Genomic DNA, 24879 nt, shown 5'->3' on the forward strand with positions numbered 1-24879 from the left:
GAGGCACTCCGTCATTTTGTATTTGTTTGCTTGCAATCATATAGGGATCAACCATTGTTCTATCACTTTACCATACAAAAGTATCATCATCACCTGGTTTCCTGCTTGCCTGCTGGTGGTGGAAGCAGGTACAGGCGGCCACATTATTTCCAGGGAAATAGCACCTAAGGCCTTGTTTAGATGCAACAAGATTTTAAATTTCGCTACTGTAGCACTTTTGTTTATTTGTGGCAAATATTTTCCAATCATGAACTAACTAGATCAAAAGATTCGTCTCGCGATTTACAGGTAAACTGTACAATTACTTTTTATTTTTGTTTATATTTAATGCTTCATGCATGTGCCGAAAGATTCGATGTGATGGTGAATTTTGAAAACTTTTTGTTTTTTGGGTGAACTAAACAAGGCCTAAGAATTGGCACATGACATATTTTTTAATGTTTCTAACGAGATGATTTGTAGTGGTCTAGTAGACATTATATTAGCAGTAATCATACGGCATCATGCCGCAGTGGTACACAACTCTGGAAGCCGGACAACACAAGCCGTAGCAGGTAGCCGTAGACACTCTAGAACAATAGCAAATGGACTATGGCAATTATGCAATAAAAAGATATCAAAAAACGGGGCAAACAACTATAAGAGTTCCACAAATATCGCTGCAGGGTGCAGGTTTCCGTGCCTATCACCGTGGTCACAGGGTCTCCGGTACTTCCAATAATGCATTCAGATAGGGGCCGAAGTGCACAGGCTAATAGTGATGACTAACTGAGAACAATCATATGATAATAGTGATGGCTAACTGGGAGCAATCATATGATAATAGCGCGACCTACCGAACTGTGATGACGCAACAACATGCCATGAACCAAATCCAAATGTAGGTTGCACTCCTTTTTATATGCTATAGAGGCTGTCGTACCCAAAAGGAAACTGCAGTTCAGGTTCAGCCATATGCGAGCTGATCTTTTTTTTTTTTGAGCAACATATGCGAGCTGATCAAAGAGACCTCCAGTTAACAGTTAGCACCAGTGCTACCATAGGCTCATAGCACGTCTGTTTCTTAGCAGTTCTTTATCACATTCTTCATCCAAGTAATACTTAACTTCCTAACTTAATAACAAATCAGCATCTATATTCCATTTGACTGAGTTACAGTTCCTAAAGCACAAAGGATAGGGTATGATTTCTTACCTGAAGTCATCAAGTAGTTCCCCGTGCATATTGGGGCGATGGGCACTTATTTAAATTTGAATACATAGCCACGGAATGAAAGCTCAGTGTAACTTCTAGAGTGGTTAGTTTCATTTAGTTCAACATTATCAGAGAAGTCCAACCAGTGACTACAATACACAACGCGCGGCAACTGATGGTTACAAAAGAGGGAAGAGAGTAAATACTCACATAATGTACAAACAGTGATTGACCCATAAATAAGAGTACAAAATAATGCAAATAAGCAGGGATAGCAAGTATCAGTAAAATATAAATGCTAACTGTATACTTCCGCTTCTGGTTTTATTCTTTCCAATAGCTTTTCAGCTTCGATAAAACCCCCTAAAGGTCCCAGAGGGGTATATTTTACTTGCCTCCAACTGCCACATGAAGTAGCACAAATGATTTTAGATGGCAACTAAAGCTCTAATTCAAAGTATCACTCTTACTTACCTGGGCATAAAGGGAAGTGCCAGGCAATGAAGATGAAGGTGATTGACACTATTAAATGGGGGCTGATGGAACCCAAACCTAAAACGCAGACTACATATGTAAGAGAAATGACAGCAAAAATGTTGAATAAGTATCTTGACTCCCCCTTTTCCAAATTGTAAGTCGTTCTAGCTTTTTAGATACATAGCTTTTCTATGTATCCAGGCATAATGTATATCTAGGTGTGAAGCAAAACCTATGACCTAGAAAAGCCATAACGTCTTGCAATTTTGAACGAGGAAGTATGAATATGAAGTATTAAAAATACTGCCCGGGTATGAGACAGCTTTGGAGAAGGTATGCAGCACAAACGATCATATATGTTCCATTTGGGCTTTCGCAATACCTGTGTTCCTCAGAATTGGGAGCATCTTGATTGAGCAAGTCTTTCCCCACCTTCACCATGTGACTGACTGAAAAACAACAATAAAATAAATGCAACAGCTCACTCTTCAAATCTGGTTTGCACTACAATGCATAGTGAAATGCAACATCAAGCCAGGTTTATATGATGAAAGAAGCCAGAGAGTACCCACCTAACTGGTGATCATCTTTGGTTTTATGGAGGCTATTTACAGTTGGTATATGATCAATGGGTATGACAAGATAGTGCCTACAAATATCGCACAGCATAATAAATCACAAAACAAATATCCAGGAAAATAAATTGGGCATTTACAACAGTAGAAGTACAAGCTCTCAGAAAAATAATATAACAACAAAGCCTTATAGTCCCAAGCAAGTTGGGGTAGGCTGGAGATGAAGCTGAACAAGAACAAAAAAAAAACGAGGATAAAACAAAGCAGAATGAGGTACCAAAAACAGTAATAATGAATCAATAATTTCTTTTGGCTGTGAATAGGAGAACCGAGCTCATGCTTAGCCCTATGAGTAAATCATGTGAAAAATTGCTCTAGCATGTCTAATGTTTATCAAACACAAAGCCAGCAAGAACCACAAGAAGACTTCAATGTATCATGCTGTTTGATCACCATCATGGCATCATGTACCATCACAAATTATTATGTTTCAATTGTAAACCAACTATGCCATTGCTACAAGAAACTAGCACAGACAATTATAAAGATATACAGTATGTTGTAAAATGTATGATACTTTCTTGTGCACATATTCCTTTCCTGATAACTTCTAGCAAGGAAATGTGATGATTCTACACACATGAACAGAGAAGTTCATATACATGGACATGAACTTGCGTTTAGCACCTCAGCATTACTAGCCCTCCAATGTCCAAAGGAGCACTTAGGAGTTAGTGTTTGACAGGATACTCAAACTTATATAACAATTAAGGTGAGACTGGTACAGATGGTGAGAAGGCAGAAGTACTGCCAGCTGATACGCCATAAGCCCATAAGGAACAGCCAAAAAAAAAAGGGTCAGTGAAAGTTATTGAAAACAATGAAGACATATAGTAGTCTATGAAAAAAGTAAATTGCTGCAGATAACCCGGCCTTGTTTAGTTCCAAAATTTTTGGCAAAATGAGCACTGTAGCAATTTCGTTTGTATTTGACAAATATTGTCCAATCATGGACTAACTAGGCTCAAAAGATTCGTCTCGTCAATTCCGACCAAACTGTGCAATTAGTTTTTATTTTTATCTATATTTAATACTTCATGCATACGTCTAAAGATTCGATGTGACGGGGAATCTGAAAAATTTTGCAAAATTTTTGGGGAACTAAAGAAGGCCTAATAGCTTCAGGATCACACAGTGATACTTAGAAAAACGACAAGGGCTTAAGGTAATGAATTAAGTGAAGGATTACAGACACGCAGAGAACGTAGCAGCCTAGCACACAGAAAAATAAGCTCCAATCCAATACTTCCACCTTTCCCCCACACACAAAAAAAAAAAAAACGCATTGCTTTCAATGCTCACCAGGTCGACGAAATGAACCCACGCCCTAGTTCGTCCGACGACTCGTAACGCGACATTTAGACCAATCAAAGCAGCAGAGAGCTACACAAACGAACAACAACACCTCAGCAAGTACCTGAACGCCGACGGGTTGATGTCGCGGAAGGCCACGACCTTGTCATCCTGCACACAGGGAAAAAAAAAACAAAAGAGGATTTATATTTTTCTGCAGCGAAAGCAGCACTAGATCGGAGGAGGTACATGGGACAGCGGTACGGAACGGAGTAGAGAAGAGCAGTGGTGGAGGTGGGGCCGCGGCGGGCGATGTCGCAGAACACGCACCCGTCGACCATCGGCGCCCGCTCCGACATCCTCCTGGCCAAGCGGCTGCCCCCGAAGCAGAAGGTCTTCCTCATGGCGCAACCCCTCGCGGGTTGGTTCGGGATAAGGTGGGAGTGGGAGCGGGACTCCGTCCGACGCGGGGTGGACTTGACCTATTCAACAGCGACGCTCCCGGACGCGGCGGCCGGCTCGGGGTCCGGGATGCCGCCGTCGTGTCGGTCGTCGGAGTTAGTTTCCTTTTGGTTTCGCCGTGTATGTGATTCCATGGCCCAGGAACTGCAGCCGGTTCGGCAGTTAGGTGGGCCTAGCTGGCGTAGGCCCACTAAGTGCTATTGGGTTGGGCTCAATGAGCAGCCTCTTGAGGCCCTCTAAGGCTCTGACAACAGTAAGTAAGGTCTTGATTTTCTCTCATTTTGTGGTACTGGTAGTATAATGTATTGGTCAACCGCATAAACATATACTGTATATAACTGTTAAATGTTGATGAATATATAAATGCTAAGGATGATGGAGTGAGAAATCTTCCCACGCCACCATTACGTAGGATGTAATGGCAAATTTTATTTTCACTTGTATCTGAGGATTGAACAGGATTACACCACTTGACACGCAACGAAACTTAGCCGTAACAAGGTACGGCTCCATGGCGCGGGAGTTTCAGCAACCGTGAGCCACCACGAGTTATCAAGAACTTGACGAGACCGGCAGGTTTGAACGTCGGGCGTGGAATGTGATGTGAGGAGGTCTGTACTACACGGCTCCTTGTCGGTCCATACTCTATACGGCTCAACCACATGGAGGAAAATGGCGACGTCATGCATAATACATACTATATGTATATACAGATGTTGCATTGGTGGAAAATTAAAGATGTGCACGCCAGAAACGGCGGATTATAGTGTACCTATTTACCTCGTTGCTTGGCTTTTGGAACTTTTCGTGTGACGGTTGCCCACGAAGAGGACGATCAAGGTTTTATTCTCACTTTTCTATTGTCCAGTGCCTATCCTTCCACTTGGGACATGTCAACTTGTTTTGTGTGTTCCGCCTAGGGCCTTGTTTACTTCCACTACAAAACACAAATTTTTTTAAGATTTCCCGTCACATCGAATCTTTAGACGCATACGTAAAGTATTAAATATAGATAAAAATAAAAACTAATTACACAGTTTGGTCGAAATATACGAGACGAATCTTTTGAGCCTAGTTAGTCTATGATTGGACAATATTTGTCACATACCAACAAAACACTTACTATAGCGATTTTGCAAAATATTTCGTAACTAAACAACACGGCCTTGTGCAACTCGTAACATGTAGACTTGACCAAAGGTTGCAGACGTCCAGTGTCCACGCGTCGTCATGGGCGGCGGTGGTATTCACAGAGACCACACGGTTCCTTGAGCTTGTTCGTGCATGGTTGTGTAGATTTATTTCTTGCGCACGCGCGCCATGTTGCATGTTTCGTGTTTGGAGCATAAAAAATGTTTGAATTCTTGCGATCATGTATGAAATACTGTACATTGGCGAAGACAAGTCAGATGAACATAGAAGAAATTAAGCTCGTAGCTCGCGTCGAGCACAAATACACAAAGTTAACTTGTGTGCGTATACTCCATAACATTGTCATCGTCGGCGCACGAACCTTCGTCGGCTGATCTGAAAATCCACCGGCCACATATATACCACAGCGTTTTGTCAACACAACCGTTCCTCGTCCTTTTCGCGGCACAGTACAGCCTGATGCGCACGGAACTATCAAGGGAAACAGCGTAATCGGCCGGGCGCGCGGCTTGCAGAAAGTTCAATTCGTTGGCCACCACCGGCCACCCCGCCGAGACCACCGCCCACCGGCAAGGTGGTCGCGTCGCGGAACGCCCGGATCGGAGGAGACCGGGCGGCCGGCCCACGTACGCATCGTATTGAAAATGTTGGATCAATGCCTTTGTTTGGTTCCAAATTGTTTTGCAAAATAAATATTTTAGTATTTTTTATTTCTATTTGATAAATATTATTTACTTATGAATTAATTAAGCTTAAAAATTTGTCTAACAAATAACAAATAAATTATATAATTAATTATTTTTAATTTATATTTAATTTTCTATGTATATATCATAAAATTTGATGTCACGAGAAATTAAAAAACTTTACAAATTTTTTTTAAAACTATTACTCGACTGCACATCATCCTACCCAGCAATCAGTCCATCACCCCATCATGTCCCTGTCGACGTATTAAATTTCCTATTCATTTCGACTTTCGAGCACTTGGCCGGGAAGCTCTCCACGTAGCAAGAAATGCACTTGGCCATGCCAACTTTATTTGGCTCTCCAGCTAGACGGATCCAGTCGCGGCTTGGTCGATCGATCACGTGCGCTAGCTAGTAGCTCGATGATCCAGACTCTCGGTCTACCGGCTGATCTTTTTTTTAATGGTCTGGTTAGTCTCCTAATTAAGCTTCTCTTCATCTCAATCTCCACCGCTGGCGAAGAACTCTCTAGCTAGGGTCTTGTTTAGTTTCGAAAACCTTTCGGTTTTAGAACGGTAGCATTTTCATTTTTATTTGATAATTATTGTCTAATTATAGACTAACTAGACTTCAACAGATTCGTCTCTTGATTTACAGGTAAACTGTATAATTAATTTTTATTTTTGTCTATATTTAGTGCTTCATGCATGTGTCGTAAGATTCGATGTGACGAGAAATCTCGAAAAGTTTTTGGTTTTTAGAGGTGAACTAGCTGGAAAAAACTTTCAATAAACAAATGAACAACACTCGCAGAATTGTCGCTCCATCCCACGACACGAGGACCGCACGGCTGAATGGCCGCAAGCTTCTACGCAAGTGTCCGTACATTTAAATCATTAGCAAATTGTACGTACGTAGTAGCGCCATTAGCCAAGCACAATCATATACGTATAGTATACGTATACATATATGTATAGATCTTGTTTAGTTCTCAAAAAAATTCGCAAGTTTTTTTAGATTTTTCGTTATATCGAATTTTGCGGCACATATTGCATGGAGCATTACACAGTTTATCTGTAATTAGCGAGCCGAATCTTTAAAGTCTAGTTAACTCATGATTAGATAATATTTATCAAATACAAACGAAAGTGTTACAGTGTTCATTTTGCAAATTTTTTAAACTAAACAAGACCATAGCCCTAAAAAATCGTAAACGGATCTACAGCATGTTCTCGAGTTGCTTGATCTGCACCGATTATAGATAGCCAAACGGGCACATAAACGACGTCTCTCTTTTTATTTTATTTTTTCTTTTGCTTTGGAGTGGAGCACACAAACTCGACGTTGGTAGTAGGAAGCACGATGTATGCGCGCTTGCCAGCTGAAGGACACAACTGGTAATAATACGGAAAGAAACCTTCAGCAGAAGACACTCCAATTGTCCTCAGAAAAATAATAGACCATTTTTTAGTCAAATAATGCAGGTAACAATCGATCGTTTTCAATGGCTTGTCACGCGCAGCTTGCTATTTAATTGTGTAAATATAGTCATCGTGCGGAACATGTGGAACTATAGACCTACAACTACATTATCAATAATAAATGAAATAGAGAGCACATGGTAAGCGGTAGCTATCAGAATGAAAAGAGTTTTCCCCATATATGCTTGGCTAGAAATTCAGAGAGTTGCTACTCGTCCATCTATGAAATAGATCGATATACCTCATAGTTTCTTTTGCATGATGTAGCTATATCTTTGCCTAGCTACGTGAGGGTACGGTGGTGCCTATTTGCGCATGCAACGTTGTGACCGTGGCCTAAATACAAGTTGTAATTTACATGTTGAAATTTTGTCTTACATGGTTAAGTTTCATAAGATGAAAGTTAAAATCTCAAACTTGAGTTTCTATGTGCCTATTGAAGCAAAAAAAAAAAAAAAAAACTTAGTTCAGCAACAACTTTTACCATTCGGTTGGTCGCGTGGTGGGGGCAGAGGGGGGGGGGGAGGGGCTGAATTTTAAAACTAGTCTAGACCCTTTATTGAAAGTTTAAATAAGTTGTGTGTGGAAATAAATTTCTAGTTCTTGAGCTTCACTTCTTAATTCTCTGGAGTAGTTATTTTGGTGGAGGATCAAGGTTGGGAGCATGTGAGAATCAATTCAGAAGTGATTTTTGTGGAAAATGGATGGAGAGGAGTGAGAAGTGGTGGAGAGCGTGTTTTTTCAGCTTCTAGTTCATAGTGTTCAAGGAGAAGTGATTTTCGTCAGCACCTCACTAGAAATCTAGGCCTTGTTTACTTCCAAAACTTTTTGCAAAATATGAATAGTGACACTTTCGTTTGTATTTGACAAATATTATCCAATCATGGACTAACTAGGGTTAAAAGATTCGTCTTGTCAATTTCGACCAAACTGTGCAATTAGTTTTTATTTTCGTCTATATTTAATACTCCATGCATACGTCTAAAGATGCGTTAAGTGTTTTGCGAGGATCCACAAAATCCACTCCGAAGTCCAAAGAAGGTGTGAGGGGAGCTCTGCCAAACTGGCCATAAATGACAAATGAATTTATGGGGTCTCCTTGGTGGTTGCATCTGCTTGTTGTTCACTAATTTGTCATATTCAACCGTACTAATCTGCATGTGCTACTTCTGTTAATAGCTTGCAGATTGATTGTAATGACATTTTACCATCTTTAATTTGTCGTCACTTAACAGTGGCACACTGGTTGTGGTGACTTCATAAAATAACCTTTCCATAACCGTCGTAACAAAATATAAGCTAAACCATTCTTTTTGGACTTCACACATGTATCAAAATTGATTAGGGTGAAGAACTAGTTATTTTTTCTAACCCGATATATATTGATTGAGGTGGATTGAATTGCAGCAAAATAAATCCACATCCACTACTTGGTTGCAGAAAATCATTGCCAGCATGTATCATGGAAATGCTTCTCTTTCTAGCCAACCGTGGAACCTAACGTTAAGGGCAAATTTCAAAGCATCATAAAAATATCACAGTGTGGTACCCCATATCACTTTGTGTTACAATTTTTTCCTGACTAATCAATTGTTGTTCGTGCGCATAGGTAGCATTTGTAAAAATATTATGTGTGGAATATTAGTAAATGTCTGTTGTCCTTGCCAATGAGTTCGCCTGCACATTCCTTTCCTTTTATTTGTATAGTATAGCTGAAAATGAATTTTGTGTATGTACAGGAGTAGAATATAAGATAATTGCTATTTGCTACATTTAATGTGTCTAATTTTTTGGGATTTTGAGGGAACAAATCTTACACAACTAAGTAGTACAATTAAAAGGACAACTTATAAGTGACAATTCACAATTTTTTTTTGTAGCTAAACAATAATGAAAATAAATGTCACTTGAACACAACAAAAAAATCTAGAACATATAGATAAAAACGTATTTCATATATATTTCCCCGTTCCAAATTATAAGTCGTTTTGATTTTTTGGTTTATCTATTTTATTTAATATGTATCTAGATATATTGTTATACCTAGATGTATAGTAAAATAGATATATGAGAAAAGTTAAAACAACTTATAATTTAGAACCGAGAGAGTATATATGATTACTAAACTCCGCACGTCTCTTGTGCAAAACTAGCTTGGTGCTCTCTTGAAATGGACTTTGGGCACAAAGTTTTGAATTCTCAACGAGACTACAAGGGCGCCACCCACATGAATCGGGCCGTGGTCTTGCTGACTCGGCCTCCTATCCACTTGGACGGCCAATGGCATTTCCCCGACACCAACCCGCTGGTTCCGATGCAGATGGGTCCCGCGCGGTTTCCTTTTTCCTCTCCTTCCCGATACGTCCGGTAGCTGCACTTGGCTTCCAAACAATAGGCGAAAGACGATGATTGCCAAACAAACTGCTTCTTATGTCCTTCCAAATAAAGCTGCTTGGCTATAAATACTGCTCGCTTGGCGCCTGCTCCGCTGCTCCAACGTTCACCTCCCTCTCTCTCTCGTTCATACTTACCTATGAACACGGCCCAGCCACAGCATAAGACTGCTGTGCCACCGTGCATGTGCCTCGACCTCGTCTGCCATTGCTCGAACCCTAGATAGCAAGAGAGAGCCTCTGCAGGTGTTTCCGGAGGCAGCTAGCCAGCCATGATCCCGGCCGTTGCTGATCCGGCGACGTTGGACGACGTGGGCGCGAGCACACCGTTGCTCCCGGAGACGGACCCTCGGGGGCGTGCCGGCGCAGGGCAGAAGCGGCCGCCGCCGCCGGCGGCGACGACGACCGTTCTCCCCGCCGTCGTCTCCGCCGTGCTCCTGCTCGTCCTCGTTGCGGTCACCGTCCTCGCGTCGCAGCACGTCGACGACGGGCAGGCCGGGGGCGTCGCCGTCGTCGTTCCCGCGGGCGGCAGCGGCGGCGGCGGCCATGCCGTCGTGCAGGAGGTGGCCGCCTCCCGTGGCGTGGCCGAGGGCGTGTCGGAGAAATCCACGGCCCCGCTCCTCGGCGCCGGCGCCGGCGCGGTCGAGGACTTTTCCTGGACCAACGCGATGCTGGCGTGGCAGCGCACGGCGTTCCATTTCCAGCCCCCCAAGAACTGGATGAACGGTTAGTTTTAGACCCGTCGCCATCCATCGCTGATCACGCGATCGTGTTTTTTCCTCGATCTGGCTCTAACTTCGTTCCGCGTTCCTGTCACGGACGCCTCGTGCACATGCCGATGCCCCCGATCCGCCATCTTCCTCGACCGGCTTCTCCAGATCCGAACGGTAAGTTGTTCACTCCGATCGATCCATCATCCATCACATGTGTGAGCTCGGCAGGCATGCTTTTCTGCGTGGCTCCTAGCATTCCATGGGTCGCATTAATGCACGATACGATCGTATCGGTTGAGAGATATTATCCCATCAGCTAGCTAGCTTTCGTGCATTGATGTGGTGAACTAACCGTGACATTTTTTTTTTCTTTTTGGGCACGCGGCGCCGTTTCTTCCCTGCGCGCAGGTCCTCTGTACCACAAGGGCTGGTACCACCTGTTCTACCAGTGGAACCCGGACTCGGCGGTGTGGGGCAACATCACCTGGGGCCACGCCGTGTCGCGCGACCTCCTCCACTGGCTGCACCTACCGCTGGCCATGGTGCCGGATCACCCGTACGACGCCAACGGCGTCTGGTCGGGATCCGCCACGCGGCTCCCGGACGGCCGGATCGTCATGCTCTACACGGGCTCCACGGCGGAGTCGGTGCAGGTGCAGAACCTCGCGGAGCCCGCCGACGCGTCGGACCCGCTGCTGCGGGAGTGGGTCAAGTCGGACGCCAACCCGGTGCTGGTGCCGCCGCCGGGCATCGGGGCGACGGACTTCCGCGACCCGACGACGGCGTGGCGGGCGGCCAACGACGACACGAATTCGAAGCAGGCGTGGCGGGTCGCCATCGGGTCCAAGGACCGGGACCACGCCGGCCTGGCGCTGGTGTACCGGACGGAGGACTTCGTGCGGTACGACCCGGTGCCGGCGCTGATGCACGTCGTCCCCGGCACCGGCATGTGGGAGTGCGTCGACTTCTACCCGGTGGCCGTGGCGGCCAACAACGGGGACGGGCTGGAGACGTCCGTGCCGCCGGGGCCCGGCGTGAAGCACGTGGTCAAGGCCAGCCTCGACGACGACAAGCACGACTACTACGCCATCGGCACCTACGACCCGGCGACGGACACGTGGACGCCCGACGACGCGGAGAACGACGTCGGGATCGGACTCCGGTACGACTACGGCAAGTACTACGCGTCCAAGACCTTCTACGACCCCGTGCTTCGCCGGCGGGTGCTCTGGGGGTGGGTCGGCGAGACCGACAGCGAGCGCGCTGACATCCTCAAGGGCTGGGCATCCGTGCAGGTACGACGTTCGTTCCGATCCTTTTGAGGCTGGGCTGGGTTGGGTTGGGCATTGGGCTGGCAACTGACATGCATCCGGATCATTAATGTCCAGATAACATAATTAACTTGGTAATCTGGGTTGGTTTTTGTGATGGGCGCGCGATGGTGTCACGTAACGTAACTCGATAGTAATAATGTACTAGCTATGCTGGTTTATGGTGGGCAATGGGGGTTGCGTATAAACGACAGTTGTGCTACCAATTAATTCTGACAGCCGATTGAAGGAGACAACGGTAGGGGTAGCGGGCTGGTAGGGTTCGTCGACTTGTTTTTTTCTTTGTTTTTTTTTTGGAAGAAAAAAATTAGTACAGCAAAAGATAAGGAAATTATGATCATCCAACAAACATGGAAATCTCATAGAGAATCTTAAAGAACCGTCTAGACGAGCGTGGCTTGATCCATGCAAACACCTGCTAGGACTCTGAATCCCAACTGAAGGTCCAACCCTCACATGCACCTGTACATGTCCCTGTACGGTCCGTTGTCGTCCCGTCCCCTCCACGTCCAAGTGTCCAACTCCAGCACGTGAGTCACGCTGCTTTCCGCCTAGTACACGGAAAACGAGAGGAGCACACGGTCCAAGCACAACACTTTACGCGGGGCCGGGCCCTCGCACGGCCATTTTATCCGAACCGGAAAAACGAGTTGCACGATCCGAATTGTTTAATCCTTCCTTCCAGCCGTCTCGTAAGCAACCGACCAGACAAATCAGGTCCCAACGAAGATCTCCGGCGCCTGGCCTCCCCAATTGGCCGGATACGCGAGAACACGAACGCGATGGCGTAAGCGGATCAGCGAAATTATTTCCTGCAGGCGTGCGACCGTGACTTGTCTCCTCAGATGTGCATGGCGAATTGCCGCCGCGCGCGTCTTGTCTAATGCTACGTACACCGTAGTCAAAACCGTCCAACGACAAATGAGGAAACAGTCCAGAGAGCTGTGTGGTTCTTGCCTTGCTTGCTGCCTCCAATGATGTTTGCATACGGGGCGCAGTGTAGCTTTGCGTTTTACTTGACGCTAAAGGATGCTAGCTGACCGTGATGAATTATTATATATACATCAATTATCGAGTTCGTCGCTCGTGGTTTTTTTTCTTATTTTGGACTCAAACTTTTTCAATGGCCCCTGTCAGGCATGGAGATCGTTGTAGAGCTGTCGTTACCAGTGTGTATTTTGATACGAATGTCATGTCTCAGCGCACAGTTGAAGAGACGTGGAGGTCGCATTGACATCTGGGCTATAATCGGTTCCATGTCCTGCTTTGACCAGTTGCGATACGTAGAATACAATACAAATAATTGATCTTTGAAAAAATCGATCGACATAGTGCTATTATTGCACTGTTTAGTAATAATGCTCTTCTTGGAGTTGTCAGTTGTCACGTACGTTTACACAGATTCTGGTTAACGGTCTCTTTTCTGAGCGTTTAGTTTTTTTTTTTTTGAGAGCCGTGAATTATGACCGGGGCACCCGGATTTTGAGAGCCATATAATTACAGTACCGAGCACGTACATTCACCTATTAAATTTTCCCATGCCGTGCACGTGCAGTCAATCCCCAGGACGGTCCTCCTGGACACGAAGACGGGCAGCAACCTTCTCCAGTGGCCGGTGGTGGAGGTGGAGAACCTCCGGATGAGCGGCAAGCGCTTCGACGACGTCGCGCTGCACCGCGGATCGGTCGTGCCCCTCGACGTCGGCAAGGCGACACAGGTGACGACGCCGCGCACGGGCCCGTGATGGCGCAGCACAGCGAACGAACTCGCGCGTCGTTGCATGCTGCCTGACTTATTAATTCTACTAGTTGATATCGATCGTGTGCGTGTGCGTGCAGTTGGACATCGAGGCCGTGTTCGAGGTGGACGCGGCGGCCGTGGAGGGCGTGACGGAGGCCGACGTGACGTTCAACTGCAGCACCAGCGCCGGCGCGGCGGGGCGGGGCCTGCTCGGCCCGTTCGGCCTTCTCGTGCTGGCGGACGAGGACTTGTCCGAGCAGACCGCCGTGTACTTCTACCTGGTCAAGGGCACGGACGGCAGCCTCCAAACGTTCTTCTGCCAAGACGAGCTCAGGTATACTAGCTAGCTATATTACTGTGTATCTTATGACCATGCATTCATGCGTCATTTCTGAGCTAGGCAATTTGAGATGCTTATTATTGTACTTTGTCAATCTTCTGTTTCCACTAGGGCATCCAAGGCGAACGATCTGGTTAAGAGAGTATACGGAAGCTTGGTCCCTGTGCTAGATGGGGAGAATCTTTCAGTCAGAATACTGGTAAGTTTTTACAGTGCTCAAAATGTTATGCCAATGTATATATATACCTAGCAGCTAGCTCGTTCTTCGCTCTGCATGCTCATTGCTTCTGATGATGCACACACATACGTACAGGTTGACCACTCCATCGTGGAGAGCTTTGCTCAAGGCGGAAGGACGTGCATCACGTCGCGCGTGTACCCTACACGAGCCATCTACGACTCCGCCCGCGTGTTCCTCTTCAACAACGCCACAGATGTGCACGTCAAAGCAAAATCCGTCAAGATCTGGCAGCTCAACTCCGCCTACATCCGGCCGTATGAAGCGAGTTCTCTATGAGCGAAGTGACAGGCAATGCAAACAGTTGCATGCTTCCATGAACTCATTCGTAGAGTAGTGATTGTTTAATTTATATTTATTTGCTGCCTTTTTTCTTATACATTTTGTGGAACTATATGGTACACAAGTAGCACAATGAAACCCCATAGGGGAACAAAGCTTGTGTGTAGGACCCTCATCCATGTTAGAACGTGTGGCGTGCGCAAATGTCCACTTAGTTCTTACATGATATGTCAGTGCTTTCGGCAGCTTTTTTTAAAGAAAGATAAAGAGGCAGAGTGTGATCTTTGTGACCACCATTTATTAAACGAATGACGGGCAAAAGTATACTGTATGTACTATTGTTTCTACTAGTGTGGAGAGGAGCTTCTATGAAGAATATATAAAGGGACTTATTATATTCAGGTGCCTAAAATATGGCAATTTTCGAACAACAGTTATAGTCATTAGATTAAGAGATAACAGTCAATTGTGTCATCAGTAGTAATTGCAATATTTAAACTGCGATTATGTGTTCATCAAATACTCGGTGAAATTCAGATTTCCACCCAACTTAACTGTTTTGATGTGAAGATTAAATTGACTGCCTGCAGTGCTTTTATTCCCCCTCTGCCTGGAAGTGGCGGGCCTCGTGTGGTAACTTTTCTTGATGGGGCCTAGGCCCCCCAGATCAAGTTTACATACAAATGGGCCTTAGCTGCAAAAACATGGACGGCCCATCATAAATATGGCCCATCAATTGGTTAACGGCCCTGGTGAAGTTTGAAGAGTCCATCTAAATGCGATCTTATTCTCAAAAAAAAAAAAAATCTAAATGCGATCTATTTAAAAAATCTAAAGGTGCTCTAAAAACCCTAAATGCGCTGTTAATAATTCCTCCCGTCTTTGGTTGTTGTTATTTTAAAATATCTAGTATCAAGAAACTTTAGTTTTGAAAGCAAGATACATGTAAAACCATAGTTTAGGAAAAAGAACTTTACATTGCAGGAGTTCAAAAAAACTCCAGAAAAATACAGTTTTAGTAAATATGATTGTTTTCAAAACTATAAAATTTGTTCCATCCAAACACTTCATGAGCCTTTAAAACTAATGTATTTTTCAAAACTTTGATACTATTACAAAACTCTAAAAAATAGTTGCATCCAAATAGGATCTAAATTGTGTGTATTACCAGAATAGTTGCACCGTTATGCGACCTTGAATGCCTTTACTAAGAATTGTTAGCGATAATAGATAGACTTTGCATATGGTTTTTTCTACATTTTTCTGCTTATATATCCCCTTTATTTTCTGTCAGCAAATTGCAAAACTTATGTGTGCGTCTCTACATAGAGGCTAGAGTTTTCCCATTTTTTTTAAATAAGGCTATTGAAACGCATAAATGTCCGTTTAGTGAGATAGGCTTTGTTTAGTTCCGAAAAGTAAAAAGTTTTCGGTACTGTAGCACTTTCGTTTGTTTGTGACAAATATTATCCAATCATGTACTAACTAGGATCAAAAGATTCGTCTCATGATTTACAGCTAAACTGTGTAATTAGTTTTTGTTTTTGTCTATATTTAATATTTCATGCATGTGGCATAAGATTCGATGTGACGGAAAATCTTGAAAACTTTTTGATTTTCAGGGTGAACTAAACAAGGCCATAGCCATAGCCAGAATTGACATGCCAATATATGCCATGTCACCCTATCCCTGCCCAAGTTGAACTGTCAAATCATATTCAGTTTACATGACCTGAGGGCAACCACAATGTTAAGAGAAAGTAGTCCATAGGGAATAAAATACTCTCTATCAGCTAACTGAAACATTGTGGAGGTAGTTCATATAGCAGTCTATAACAAAAGCTACCCATAGCCCTATGGACTACTCATAAGCAGTAAAAAAATGTTATTTTCTCTCTCCATGCTCTCTCTCTTATGTCATGATACATGAGATGGTTGGAAAGAATAATTTTTAATTTCTAGTGGACCCTACCTTATTGACTACTTTGTTGGCTGAACATTGCGAGTAAAAAATAATAGCTATGGTCTACTTATGTAGGCCCCATATATATGGACTACTTGGTCCATATACATTGAGGTTGCTCTGATCAGGATGCTCCTAGTCCACAAAACCATTCTCACAGCAGCACACTTCTGTAAAGTTTCCCATAACGTTTTCCATCATCCATTATTTATCCACCGCGCGTGCACAGTAACGTCCTTGGACACGAGCGAGATAATTTGCTCGTCACGGGCGCGCGCTGGAGCCCCAAAAAGCCTGCGCGGTCGATCGATCGAAACAGTGGCCGTTCCGGCGGCTCGCGCGTCGTGTCGTCCACACGATGACATGACAGTTCCGATGATGCCGCGACTGTGCCTGTGCTTTGCTGCACAACATGGCAGCCGAAAAACAGCAATCATTGACCCATGAGAGGGAAACCACGATCAAATCGTCGCGTCGATTCGTTCGATGCATGCATGTGTAAACCGCCCCGGACGGAGGCCGCGGAGAGGAGGAGGGCGACGGAGGAGGGCGGAGAGGAGCCAGTCGTACGCCCTGGGACGGGGACGGGGACGGGGACGAGGACTGCCGGACGGTGGCGAGTGGACAGATGAGAGAGGAGCAGCTCGCGACGACAGAGCGGGGAAAGGAAAAGAGAGAGCGCACAGCAGAGCCTAGGGGCGCGTGGGTTAGGTCGCAGCAGTGCTCTACAAGCAGCCTACTAGCTCTAGACATATGGAAATGGTCGCACCGTATATATCCCTGTAGACGATGCTGCAGGCGCGCGTGCATGGCCCCAACAACGAGCTTGCCAGCAAGCACCGGGGGGCTAGCTGTCGCCGCTGCAGCTCCTCGTGGCTCGTGGAGCAGATCAAGGACACGCTCCTCAGCATCCTGGTCGTCGTCGATCGCCACCGCGCGCGGCAGTCGTCGTCGCGCGCGGGCACGTAAGATGCATTTCGCTTCTGCAAGCGCGCGCCGGATCGGGGAATTAATCGTCGTCTGTGTGGAAGTCACCCAGGACGCCGGCCAGCAGCGACTCTACCAGACCATACTATGGTGGTACTTGCGGCAAAGGTTGATGACGTTCAAGGTCGGCGGCGTGCGCTTCCGCACGGTCATGCTGACCTCGCCAGTCGCGATCCGCTGCTCGTCTATACATCATACTGGCGGCAGCTAGCGGCGGCTGGATCGGCCGCGAGAGGGCACGCCCACGCTGCCACGCAGTAGTCGTACTCGTAAGTCATATGGTCGTCGTACGTACGTAGTATATAATACGTACGCACTACTGGGCTGTGACCTGTGAGCGCGAGCCGCGAGATGGTGTGGCCGGAGCTCTCGGTAGTCGACTGCGGCGGACCTCCGAGATTCAGTCGGGTGGTGGCCAGGTTTCGTCGAGCGAAAAAGGCTCGGCAGCGGGCAGCTCCCTCCCCAGGGCCTCAGCGCCCTGAGTGCCCCAGTCCCCGCCGGCCCGCCCTTGTAAAATTGCGCCATACATACAGGTACAGTAGGCAGCAGCAGCCATGCCTGCTTGTGCTCGCGGCTCGGCTCCCCAAACTGTCACCTCACGCGGCCCGGCGGCCCGCGCCCTTGACTGACTCCTTCTGTCTGGACCGCGCGCACAGGCTTTGGCAGCCGCACAGCCTGCCGCTGCTCTGTCCCTGCACCCTGTTCCATTGCCTGCCGCGTCCGCGTCCGCGCCTGCGTGGCCTGAGCCTCAGTTCTTATCGTCACCTAGCGCCGGAGCTACGGCATGCTGCTGCCCCCGGCCGCGCGCCTGCCATGCACGCGCAACGAGATGCTACCTTGCTACTACAACCGCATGCCGCCGTTGTATGCATGTGTAGAGCAACTGTCTTCTTGTCGTCGCGGGGATAGGCATTCATCAGTCCTCAAGGCGGTTCACCAGTAGACAGATAGGTTTTGGGACCCTGGAGATACAAGCAACTCCTTCGTCATCTGGTCTTGAAATTTCCCGTCACATCAAATCTTGGAGCACATGCATGAAGCACTAGATATAGACGAAAATAAAAACTAATTACACAGTTTGTCTGTAAATCACGAGATGAATCTTTTGAACCTAGTTAGTCAATGATTGGATAATATTTGTCAAATAAAAACGAAAATGCTACAGTGTCGAAATCTGAAATTTTTTCGAAACTAAACAAGGCCTAATTCTATAGATTTAGTATTTATAAATTAAATACTAACGTTGACTATATTTATAGAAAATAATATCATGAGTTCCATACATGGTAACCTATTTCAAAAACAATTTATTCTAACTTTTTATCTAACCTTTTACTCATGCCAATTCAGGTAGTGGCATGACAAGATAAAATTGCACTGCCATATACAATGGCGTGACAAATCTGCCATATTAGCGATGCGTGTTGATGAGATGTGCTTCTGCCATGTAATCAGTATGACATGACATCGACTATTTGTAGCACTAGAGATTGGTGCGACAGGACCACTGCCACCTGGAAAGTTCATGGCCCTCGATTAACCTCACTAAGTTCAGATCAGTCTCGATGTATAGTTTCATAACACAGTTATCAAGATTATAAACTATGTAAACAAACCACATGAGTTTTATGTGAATGAAACTCCTCTCTCATCTGATGAAACTCCTTCATTTAATGGCTCTGCCAAGTCAGCATTTTTGCTTATGTGACACCCTATTTAATGTGTATGATACTCTAATAAAACATGCATTAAGACTGGCCTAACTGCGGACCAGATGGGAGTAGGTCCGGCTAATTTGTCTCTGGCGGGTCTAATTTAGGCTTCATCACTTTTTTTTTGCATACATGTCTTAGATGGACAGGCACGTAATCTGATCCGATTGTAATCGAATAGAGAACTAGTCGCTAGTTAGGCGGTCAAGTCCTTCCTAGTTATATTTTCTACCTAAGGGCCTGTTTAGAAATGATCCACAAACTTCACCATGAAATAACTCCACACACAAAAAAATCTAAGACCACTTTTTAGTGAAGTTGCACCTATTTGGCTAAAAAAAATATAGCGTGATTCCCAAACGGGCACTAAACCAATTAGCATATGGACTCAAAAGTCTATCGTATTCAACATGTATGCATGTTATATATATTTTAAATGTTCCATTTTACCAGCATGCACAATGTCCAGTCTTATATATTCTGAAATGTTTGATTTCAGTTACGGCCATATGTTATTGCTACGATGAAAGTCGCTTTAGTTTCCAAGTGTTAGCATAAGAGAGAAAAAAGTGCTTCCTACTATTGTTATGACATTTAACCAGTAGCGCACATATGTTTTTTTTGCCTAACTTTGGCAAGACTTAATTTTGGCAAGCCTTAATTTTGGCTTTATCATGATTTTAATTGGACAAGAATTGAAAACCAAATAAACCATTAAATAAACTAAAAGTATTACTCGTTAAATTTTGGACAAAAAAACCTATAGATATGAATAATAAGGTGTGTACAATCTGTTTTGGTACCAGCACCACCTTTTATATCTTTACAATTATGTGATCCCCATGTTAATGTAATAAAGACGATATACTCCATGCTCTCACAAAAAAAAATATACTCCATGCCAGAGCTAGGTCACCTCGAAAAGTATAAGTTCAAAGTGATGTCACAATTTTCAAAAGGTCAGTTTTTATGTCGAGACACCGATTTTCTCAACATCAAGATAGAATGGTACTCGAATAGCTAAAAAGACTTGACAATGCATTGAGAAGATCTCAATACATTTTTACTGGAAATGTATTTAGTTGTTGGACTAATAAAATTCCATATATCATACTTTATATGATTTTCATGTTTTCCACTGAAAACATTACGGATAGAAATAGGCAAATATATAGTTTAAAAGTTTTCAAAGCACATATATATGCATGTAGCCAAAATTATATATTTATTTTGTTCACAAAAAATGATTAATTTTGCGACAAAAAATAGGAAATAGTTGAAATCGTAGATGCTCAGCCGAATATCCAGCTCGAATCATGTCCATATAAGATAACAGGCAGCAGCATACACATAAAAACCACTCTAGGTTACATAATAATAAATAACAAAATTAGAAACTGCAACCTAAGTAAGGAGAACGAGAGGACACATATAGATATACGGTTACTGAGAGAGACATCTTGAGATTATCCGGATTAGATAGACATTATTATTAAGCTATCTCTCAAGCAACCGGGATACTGATCGAGGGACCGATCGAAACAGAACCCTAAGCGGTTAAGCACAAAGGTAGAACACTATAGATCATTCCGCGGTGTGGGGTACGGTGAAGTCAGAATGGTGAAATGCCCATGCCGGACGCAGCTGTGGCGGCGGCGGCTGCTGCTGCAGCGGCAGCTGCTGCTGCGTAGAGACCGTCCTTGAAAAGCATGCATTCAGCTCCCTCCTACAAAGCACAGCAGGAAAAATAAGTGTTGCTCATCTGTGCCGGCTCTGAGAGTTCCGATCGATTAGGGTTTATTCTTCGTAGGATCTTACCTGATTTTGCATAGGGTTCTTCTTCAGGCCCTGGTCGGGCATGAGACCGAAATGGATGTGCGGGAAATGGGCCCACTGATCGAAGGGTAGACAGAGAGGGGGAAAATAAAAGTCAGTACATATGTGCAGTTCTGATTTATGAGAGTAAGAAGTATGCCCAATATTTGATGAGAGAGAGAGGGTTACATTCTTGGCAGCCGCGCTGAAAGCTTCCCTGTGAGTGATGTCCGGATTGCTGGCCTTGATGCGCTGGATCTCATCTCTATAAACATGAGCAGCAAGTTCGTCAGTAGATGCCTCATGCATGCTAATTAAAAGGGTTAAAAGTTATGCGTGAAAGCAACAGCGATGAACTCACTTGATGAAACGGTTGTACGCGGAAGGAACTCTCTGCCGCTTCTCTGAAGCTGCGGGAAACACAACCAAAGCAATCCAGTTATTACAACAACTGATGAACAACGTACTAGCAAGTCCCTAACACTCCAAAAAAAAAAATCAATACTACATGCAAGGGCAACCTTGGCCAAGATTCTGTGCGTGTGTTGTTCTCATTGGTCCCGTGGAGATCACTGTTGGATCTCCTATGCTTCGCACCAGCATCTTTAAACCAATGTTTTAAATAGCGGGCTAAGCCTCTTAGCGGCAGCATCTCTAAAAGGCTAAAAAAAGCTATAGCGTGCTAATAGCGAGCTAAGCCATTTAGCGGTTGAACAAAAAATATGTCAAACATCATGTCATTTTACACATAATAAAGATGAAAACATTATGAATACCAATAGAAATAGATATTTCAAAGTCTATTACATCAAAGTTCATAGTTCATACATGATACATCAATAATAACATACATCACATAGGGACATATCTCTGCTATTTGGGCCGATGGAAATGAAGCCCAAGGCCAAATAGCGGCGCTAAACTAATCCAATTTAGCGAAATTAGCGCGCTATTAGCTGCTAATAGCGGGAACAATCATTTAGCGTTAAAATCTTCTTAGCTTAGCAGTTCTCTTCCAGAAACGCTAAATAGCGCTATAGCGTCACATATAGCGCGCTATTTAGAACAGGGCTTTAAACGCTCTATTTATTTTCACTTTTAATTTAGTTCTCACTGTGCGTGTTTTAATGTCGGGATTTTGGAAGAGCCTACCGTGAACGTACTGAAAAGGGATCATACACGGACAGAAGGCACTATTGACCTGACCTGCAAACTATTCACCGTCCTACTTTTGACCACTAATAAAAAGCAATCGTTTGTGATGGAAAACTGGTATGTCTTTTTTTTTAAAAAAAAATAAAAGACTTCCAAAGTCTCATCAAGAGGATCGAGCTCCCAAAGAACCGTGCAGTTTTCCTCTTGGCTAGCTTGCTAGTGCAACACCGAATGAAACGACGATAATGGAGATGAGAGAAGTACAACGAGCTATAGGCACTCACTTTTGTTGCCTGACGCTGCGCTCTTGGGAAGCTGCGGCTCCAGCAGTGCAGGTTTGGCTGGTGGCGGCGGCGCCATCGACGACATGGCCGACGCGCTGTTGCCACCACCGCAGGTGTTGTTGATGCTTGTGATGGTGCTCACGCAAGCGCTCGGCGGATCAGTACTCGGCTGCAGGCTCCTCGGCGCTTGGAACGACGACATGGTCTCAGCATCCTACGCATATATACATAGTTCATGGCATGCGTCAACACAATAGTAATACGGTGAAATATATAGAACGCAGGCATGGCAGCAGGAAACATCTGGAAATACTAGTAATAAATACAGAGTGGTACTCCAGTAATAAGCAGTATATATACGTATACTTACAAGTAGACCGTGCGGGGAGGTTGGGGAGAGGAGAGCCTGGCCGCCGAAGGGTGGTAGCTGGTTGGCGGCCGCCGGCAGCAGGAGGGCGCGGAGGTTGACGTAGAGCAGGTTGGAGCAGTGGCCGCACCGCACGGTGACCGTCTGGAACAAGCTGCTGCACGGCACGCCCACCTGTGTAGTATACAGAGATGAGTTTTAATTCCTAATAATCTTTGTGGAAGAAACGGCCGCCGGATCGGAGGAACGTGATCAGGCAGGCGACGACGCGGCACGTAACTGAAGTGCACGTAGTATATGTATTATGCCCTAGTATGCCGTATGTACGTACGTACGTACCGCGAGGATGGTGTCGCAGTAGCTGCAGTGCACGTAGCAGATCTGCTCCTGCTCCGCCGGCGGAGGCTGCTGCTGCTGCACGACGAGGTGCTGCTGGTCCAGGTTGAACGTCTCCGGCACCGACGACATCATGGCGCCAAAAGAAGCAAAAGATCCGGTGCTTCTCCTAGCTTGTGCAGCTCACAGCAACGGCAACAGCCGGCGCACGCACGCGTTCTTGTGGTGTAGTGGACTGGGGACGGAGTGGATGATGCGGCTGGAGCGTGAAGCAGGGAAGGGCTTGGCCGCTTGGGCAGGCTGCTAGTGGATGGATGGGTGTGCACGGGAGTGTGGGGAGGGGGGGACGGAGGAGGGGGGGGTTTATATAGGGGCGTGGCGGGCGGTCGGCCGGCTGGGTTCGGTCCCAGCAGGTCCCCCCTGGGATCGATGGATCGATCGATGTGGTATCTCGATGTGATGGACGACGACGAGCCGACGGATCGATCGGGCGTTGGATTTGACGTGTTGGGGCTCGTCCCCCTGACGGATTTGATTGATGGACCTGCCCGATTCGAGAAAGCATCGGATCTGTTGTTGCCTCCCGGCCCGCCGATTTGAATGATGATGCATGCTCGCTCTCGGGAGGAGAGAGAGAGAGAGAGAGAGACAGCAGCGACAAACGGCGCCGCGAGGCTGCCTTGCCTGCCCTGATCGCTGTTCGTTCTCCTTGGGGTGGGGTGCGGGTGGGTGTGGGTGAATGGCCAGGCCAGGCGCCCAGGCCACACCGCGACCGCGGGGGGCAAATTGGGAAAGGCATCGGTGGTAGGGCGAGGCCAGGCACCAGGGCCGGGCACAGCCGAGGCGGCCGCACAGGCAGCAAAGCCGAGAGCGTCGTCCACCATCACCCTCTCTGGCGTCTCTGCCGGACTGTGGCAGCAGCAGTAGCCGCTAGCGACTGTTTGTCTGAAAAGCGGGCAGGGCCGGAATGAGTGGTGGGGGATCGTGGCGCAGCCCGACAGAGCCAGAGCCACAGTGGGCCACGTTGTACTGCCCCGGCCCGCCCGCCTCTCCGATCGATCGACCAGCACCGGGCACCGGCCGCGCCGCGGCCGGCCTGATGATGCATGATCGATATGGATGCCGTCTGGTCCTGTCCCGGTGTGGCCGCGATTTCGACACGTTCGGTGCACGGTTATTAGTTACCTTACACACGGTGCCACGTAGTGCATGTATTTTCGGGCACCGATTTACTAACTGCCCACATCGCTGTATATGTTGTAGATTTTCTTGTGGCTATGCATGCAGTCACCATCATAGTATGGAGCAACCGATCAAGCGTCATATGGACGGTCGAGTTCGGGCATGCATCGATCTTACTTCATTCCAATGATCCTACTCAGTCCTTGTTTAATTCCATTTTTTTTTTTTGCAAAATAGAAATAGTACCATTTTCGTTTATATTTGACAAATATTATCCAATCATGCACTGACTAGACTCAAAAGGTTCATCTCGTAAATTCAAATCAAACTGTACAATTAGTTTTTATTTTTGTTTATATTTAATACTTTATGCATCCGTCAAAAGATTTAATGTGACGGAGAATCTGAAATTTTTTTCTTTTTTGGACTAAACAAGACCCCAGCAGGTGTGCGTTGGCCGTGCATGATTTGTACAAAAGCAAAGCTCTATCTCTCTATGGCCACGTTTAGTTCCAAAAAAATTTGGAAAATCGATAATATAGTATTTTTGTTTATATTTGACAAATATTGTTCAATCATGAACTAACTAGGTTTAAAAGATTCGTCTTGTCAATTCTCACTAAACTGTGTAATTAGTTTTTATTTTCGTATAGATTTA

At 45.6% G+C, this 24879-nt stretch overlaps 3 protein-coding genes across 3 annotated transcripts; 1 reads left to right on the top strand and 2 right to left on the bottom strand.

The window, feature by feature from the left end:
* On the bottom strand, nt 1268-4186 carry LOC8058342 (bifunctional adenosine 5'-phosphosulfate phosphorylase/adenylylsulfatase HINT4). The gene is made up of 6 exons (XM_002448189.2): nt 3869-4186; nt 3724-3770; nt 2244-2320; nt 2054-2120; nt 1669-1746; nt 1268-1595 (listed from the first exon to the last, which is right to left on the bottom strand). The coding sequence occupies exons 1-6, from the start codon at nt 4001-4003 to the stop codon at nt 1493-1495; spliced, it is 507 nt and encodes a 168-aa protein (XP_002448234.1). The 5' UTR covers nt 4004-4186; the 3' UTR covers nt 1268-1492.
* LOC8058343 (beta-fructofuranosidase 1) lies at nt 9786-14815 on the top strand. Its single transcript, XM_002446812.2, has 7 exons — nt 9786-10502; nt 10655-10663; nt 10898-11784; nt 13376-13537; nt 13659-13894; nt 14012-14099; nt 14214-14815. The coding sequence occupies exons 1-7, from the start codon at nt 10049-10051 to the stop codon at nt 14415-14417; spliced, it is 2040 nt and encodes a 679-aa protein (XP_002446857.1). The 5' UTR covers nt 9786-10048; the 3' UTR covers nt 14418-14815.
* On the bottom strand, nt 20521-23376 carry LOC8083323 (protein YABBY 5). The gene is made up of 7 exons (XM_002448190.2): nt 23043-23376; nt 22707-22877; nt 22337-22550; nt 21259-21307; nt 21087-21162; nt 20901-20975; nt 20521-20808 (listed from the first exon to the last, which is right to left on the bottom strand). The coding sequence occupies exons 1-7, from the start codon at nt 23172-23174 to the stop codon at nt 20695-20697; spliced, it is 831 nt and encodes a 276-aa protein (XP_002448235.1). The 5' UTR covers nt 23175-23376; the 3' UTR covers nt 20521-20694.

The sequence above is a fragment of the Sorghum bicolor genome, chromosome 6 (genome assembly GCF_000003195.3).
Source record: "Sorghum bicolor cultivar BTx623 chromosome 6, Sorghum_bicolor_NCBIv3, whole genome shotgun sequence".
NCBI classification, from domain to species: domain Eukaryota; kingdom Viridiplantae; phylum Streptophyta; class Magnoliopsida; order Poales; family Poaceae; genus Sorghum; species Sorghum bicolor.

What these genes read in the sequence shown, in the direction of transcription:
- LOC8058342 (XM_002448189.2), bottom strand. Translation starts at nt 4,003, where the DNA reads ATGAGGAAGACCTTCTGCTTCGGGGGCAGCCGCTTGGCCAGGAGGATG. An exon ending in ATCAACCCGTCGGCGTTCAG is followed by an intron (nt 2,321 to 3,723) that starts GTACTTGCTGAG and finishes CGATATTTGTAG; the next exon opens with GCACTATCTTGTCATACCCA. An exon ending in CCCAATTCTGAGGAACACAG is followed by an intron (nt 1,747 to 2,053) that starts GTATTGCGAAAG and finishes TCTGCGTTTTAG; the next exon opens with GTTTGGGTTCCATCAGCCCC.
- LOC8058343 (XM_002446812.2), top strand. Translation starts at nt 10,049, where the DNA reads ATGATCCCGGCCGTTGCTGATCCGGCGACGTTGGACGACGTGGGCGCG. An exon ending in AGGGCTGGGCATCCGTGCAG is followed by an intron (nt 11,785 to 13,375) that starts GTACGACGTTCG and finishes GTGCACGTGCAG; the next exon opens with TCAATCCCCAGGACGGTCCT. An exon ending in ATCTTTCAGTCAGAATACTG is followed by an intron (nt 14,100 to 14,213) that starts GTAAGTTTTTAC and finishes ACATACGTACAG; the next exon opens with GTTGACCACTCCATCGTGGA.
- LOC8083323 (XM_002448190.2), bottom strand. Translation starts at nt 23,174, where the DNA reads ATGATGTCGTCGGTGCCGGAGACGTTCAACCTGGACCAGCAGCACCTC. An exon ending in ACTGCGACACCATCCTCGCG is followed by an intron (nt 22,878 to 23,042) that starts GTACGTACGTAC and finishes TATACTACACAG; the next exon opens with GTGGGCGTGCCGTGCAGCAG. An exon ending in CGCAGCGTCAGGCAACAAAA is followed by an intron (nt 21,308 to 22,336) that starts GTGAGTGCCTAT and finishes TGTTTCCCGCAG; the next exon opens with CTTCAGAGAAGCGGCAGAGA.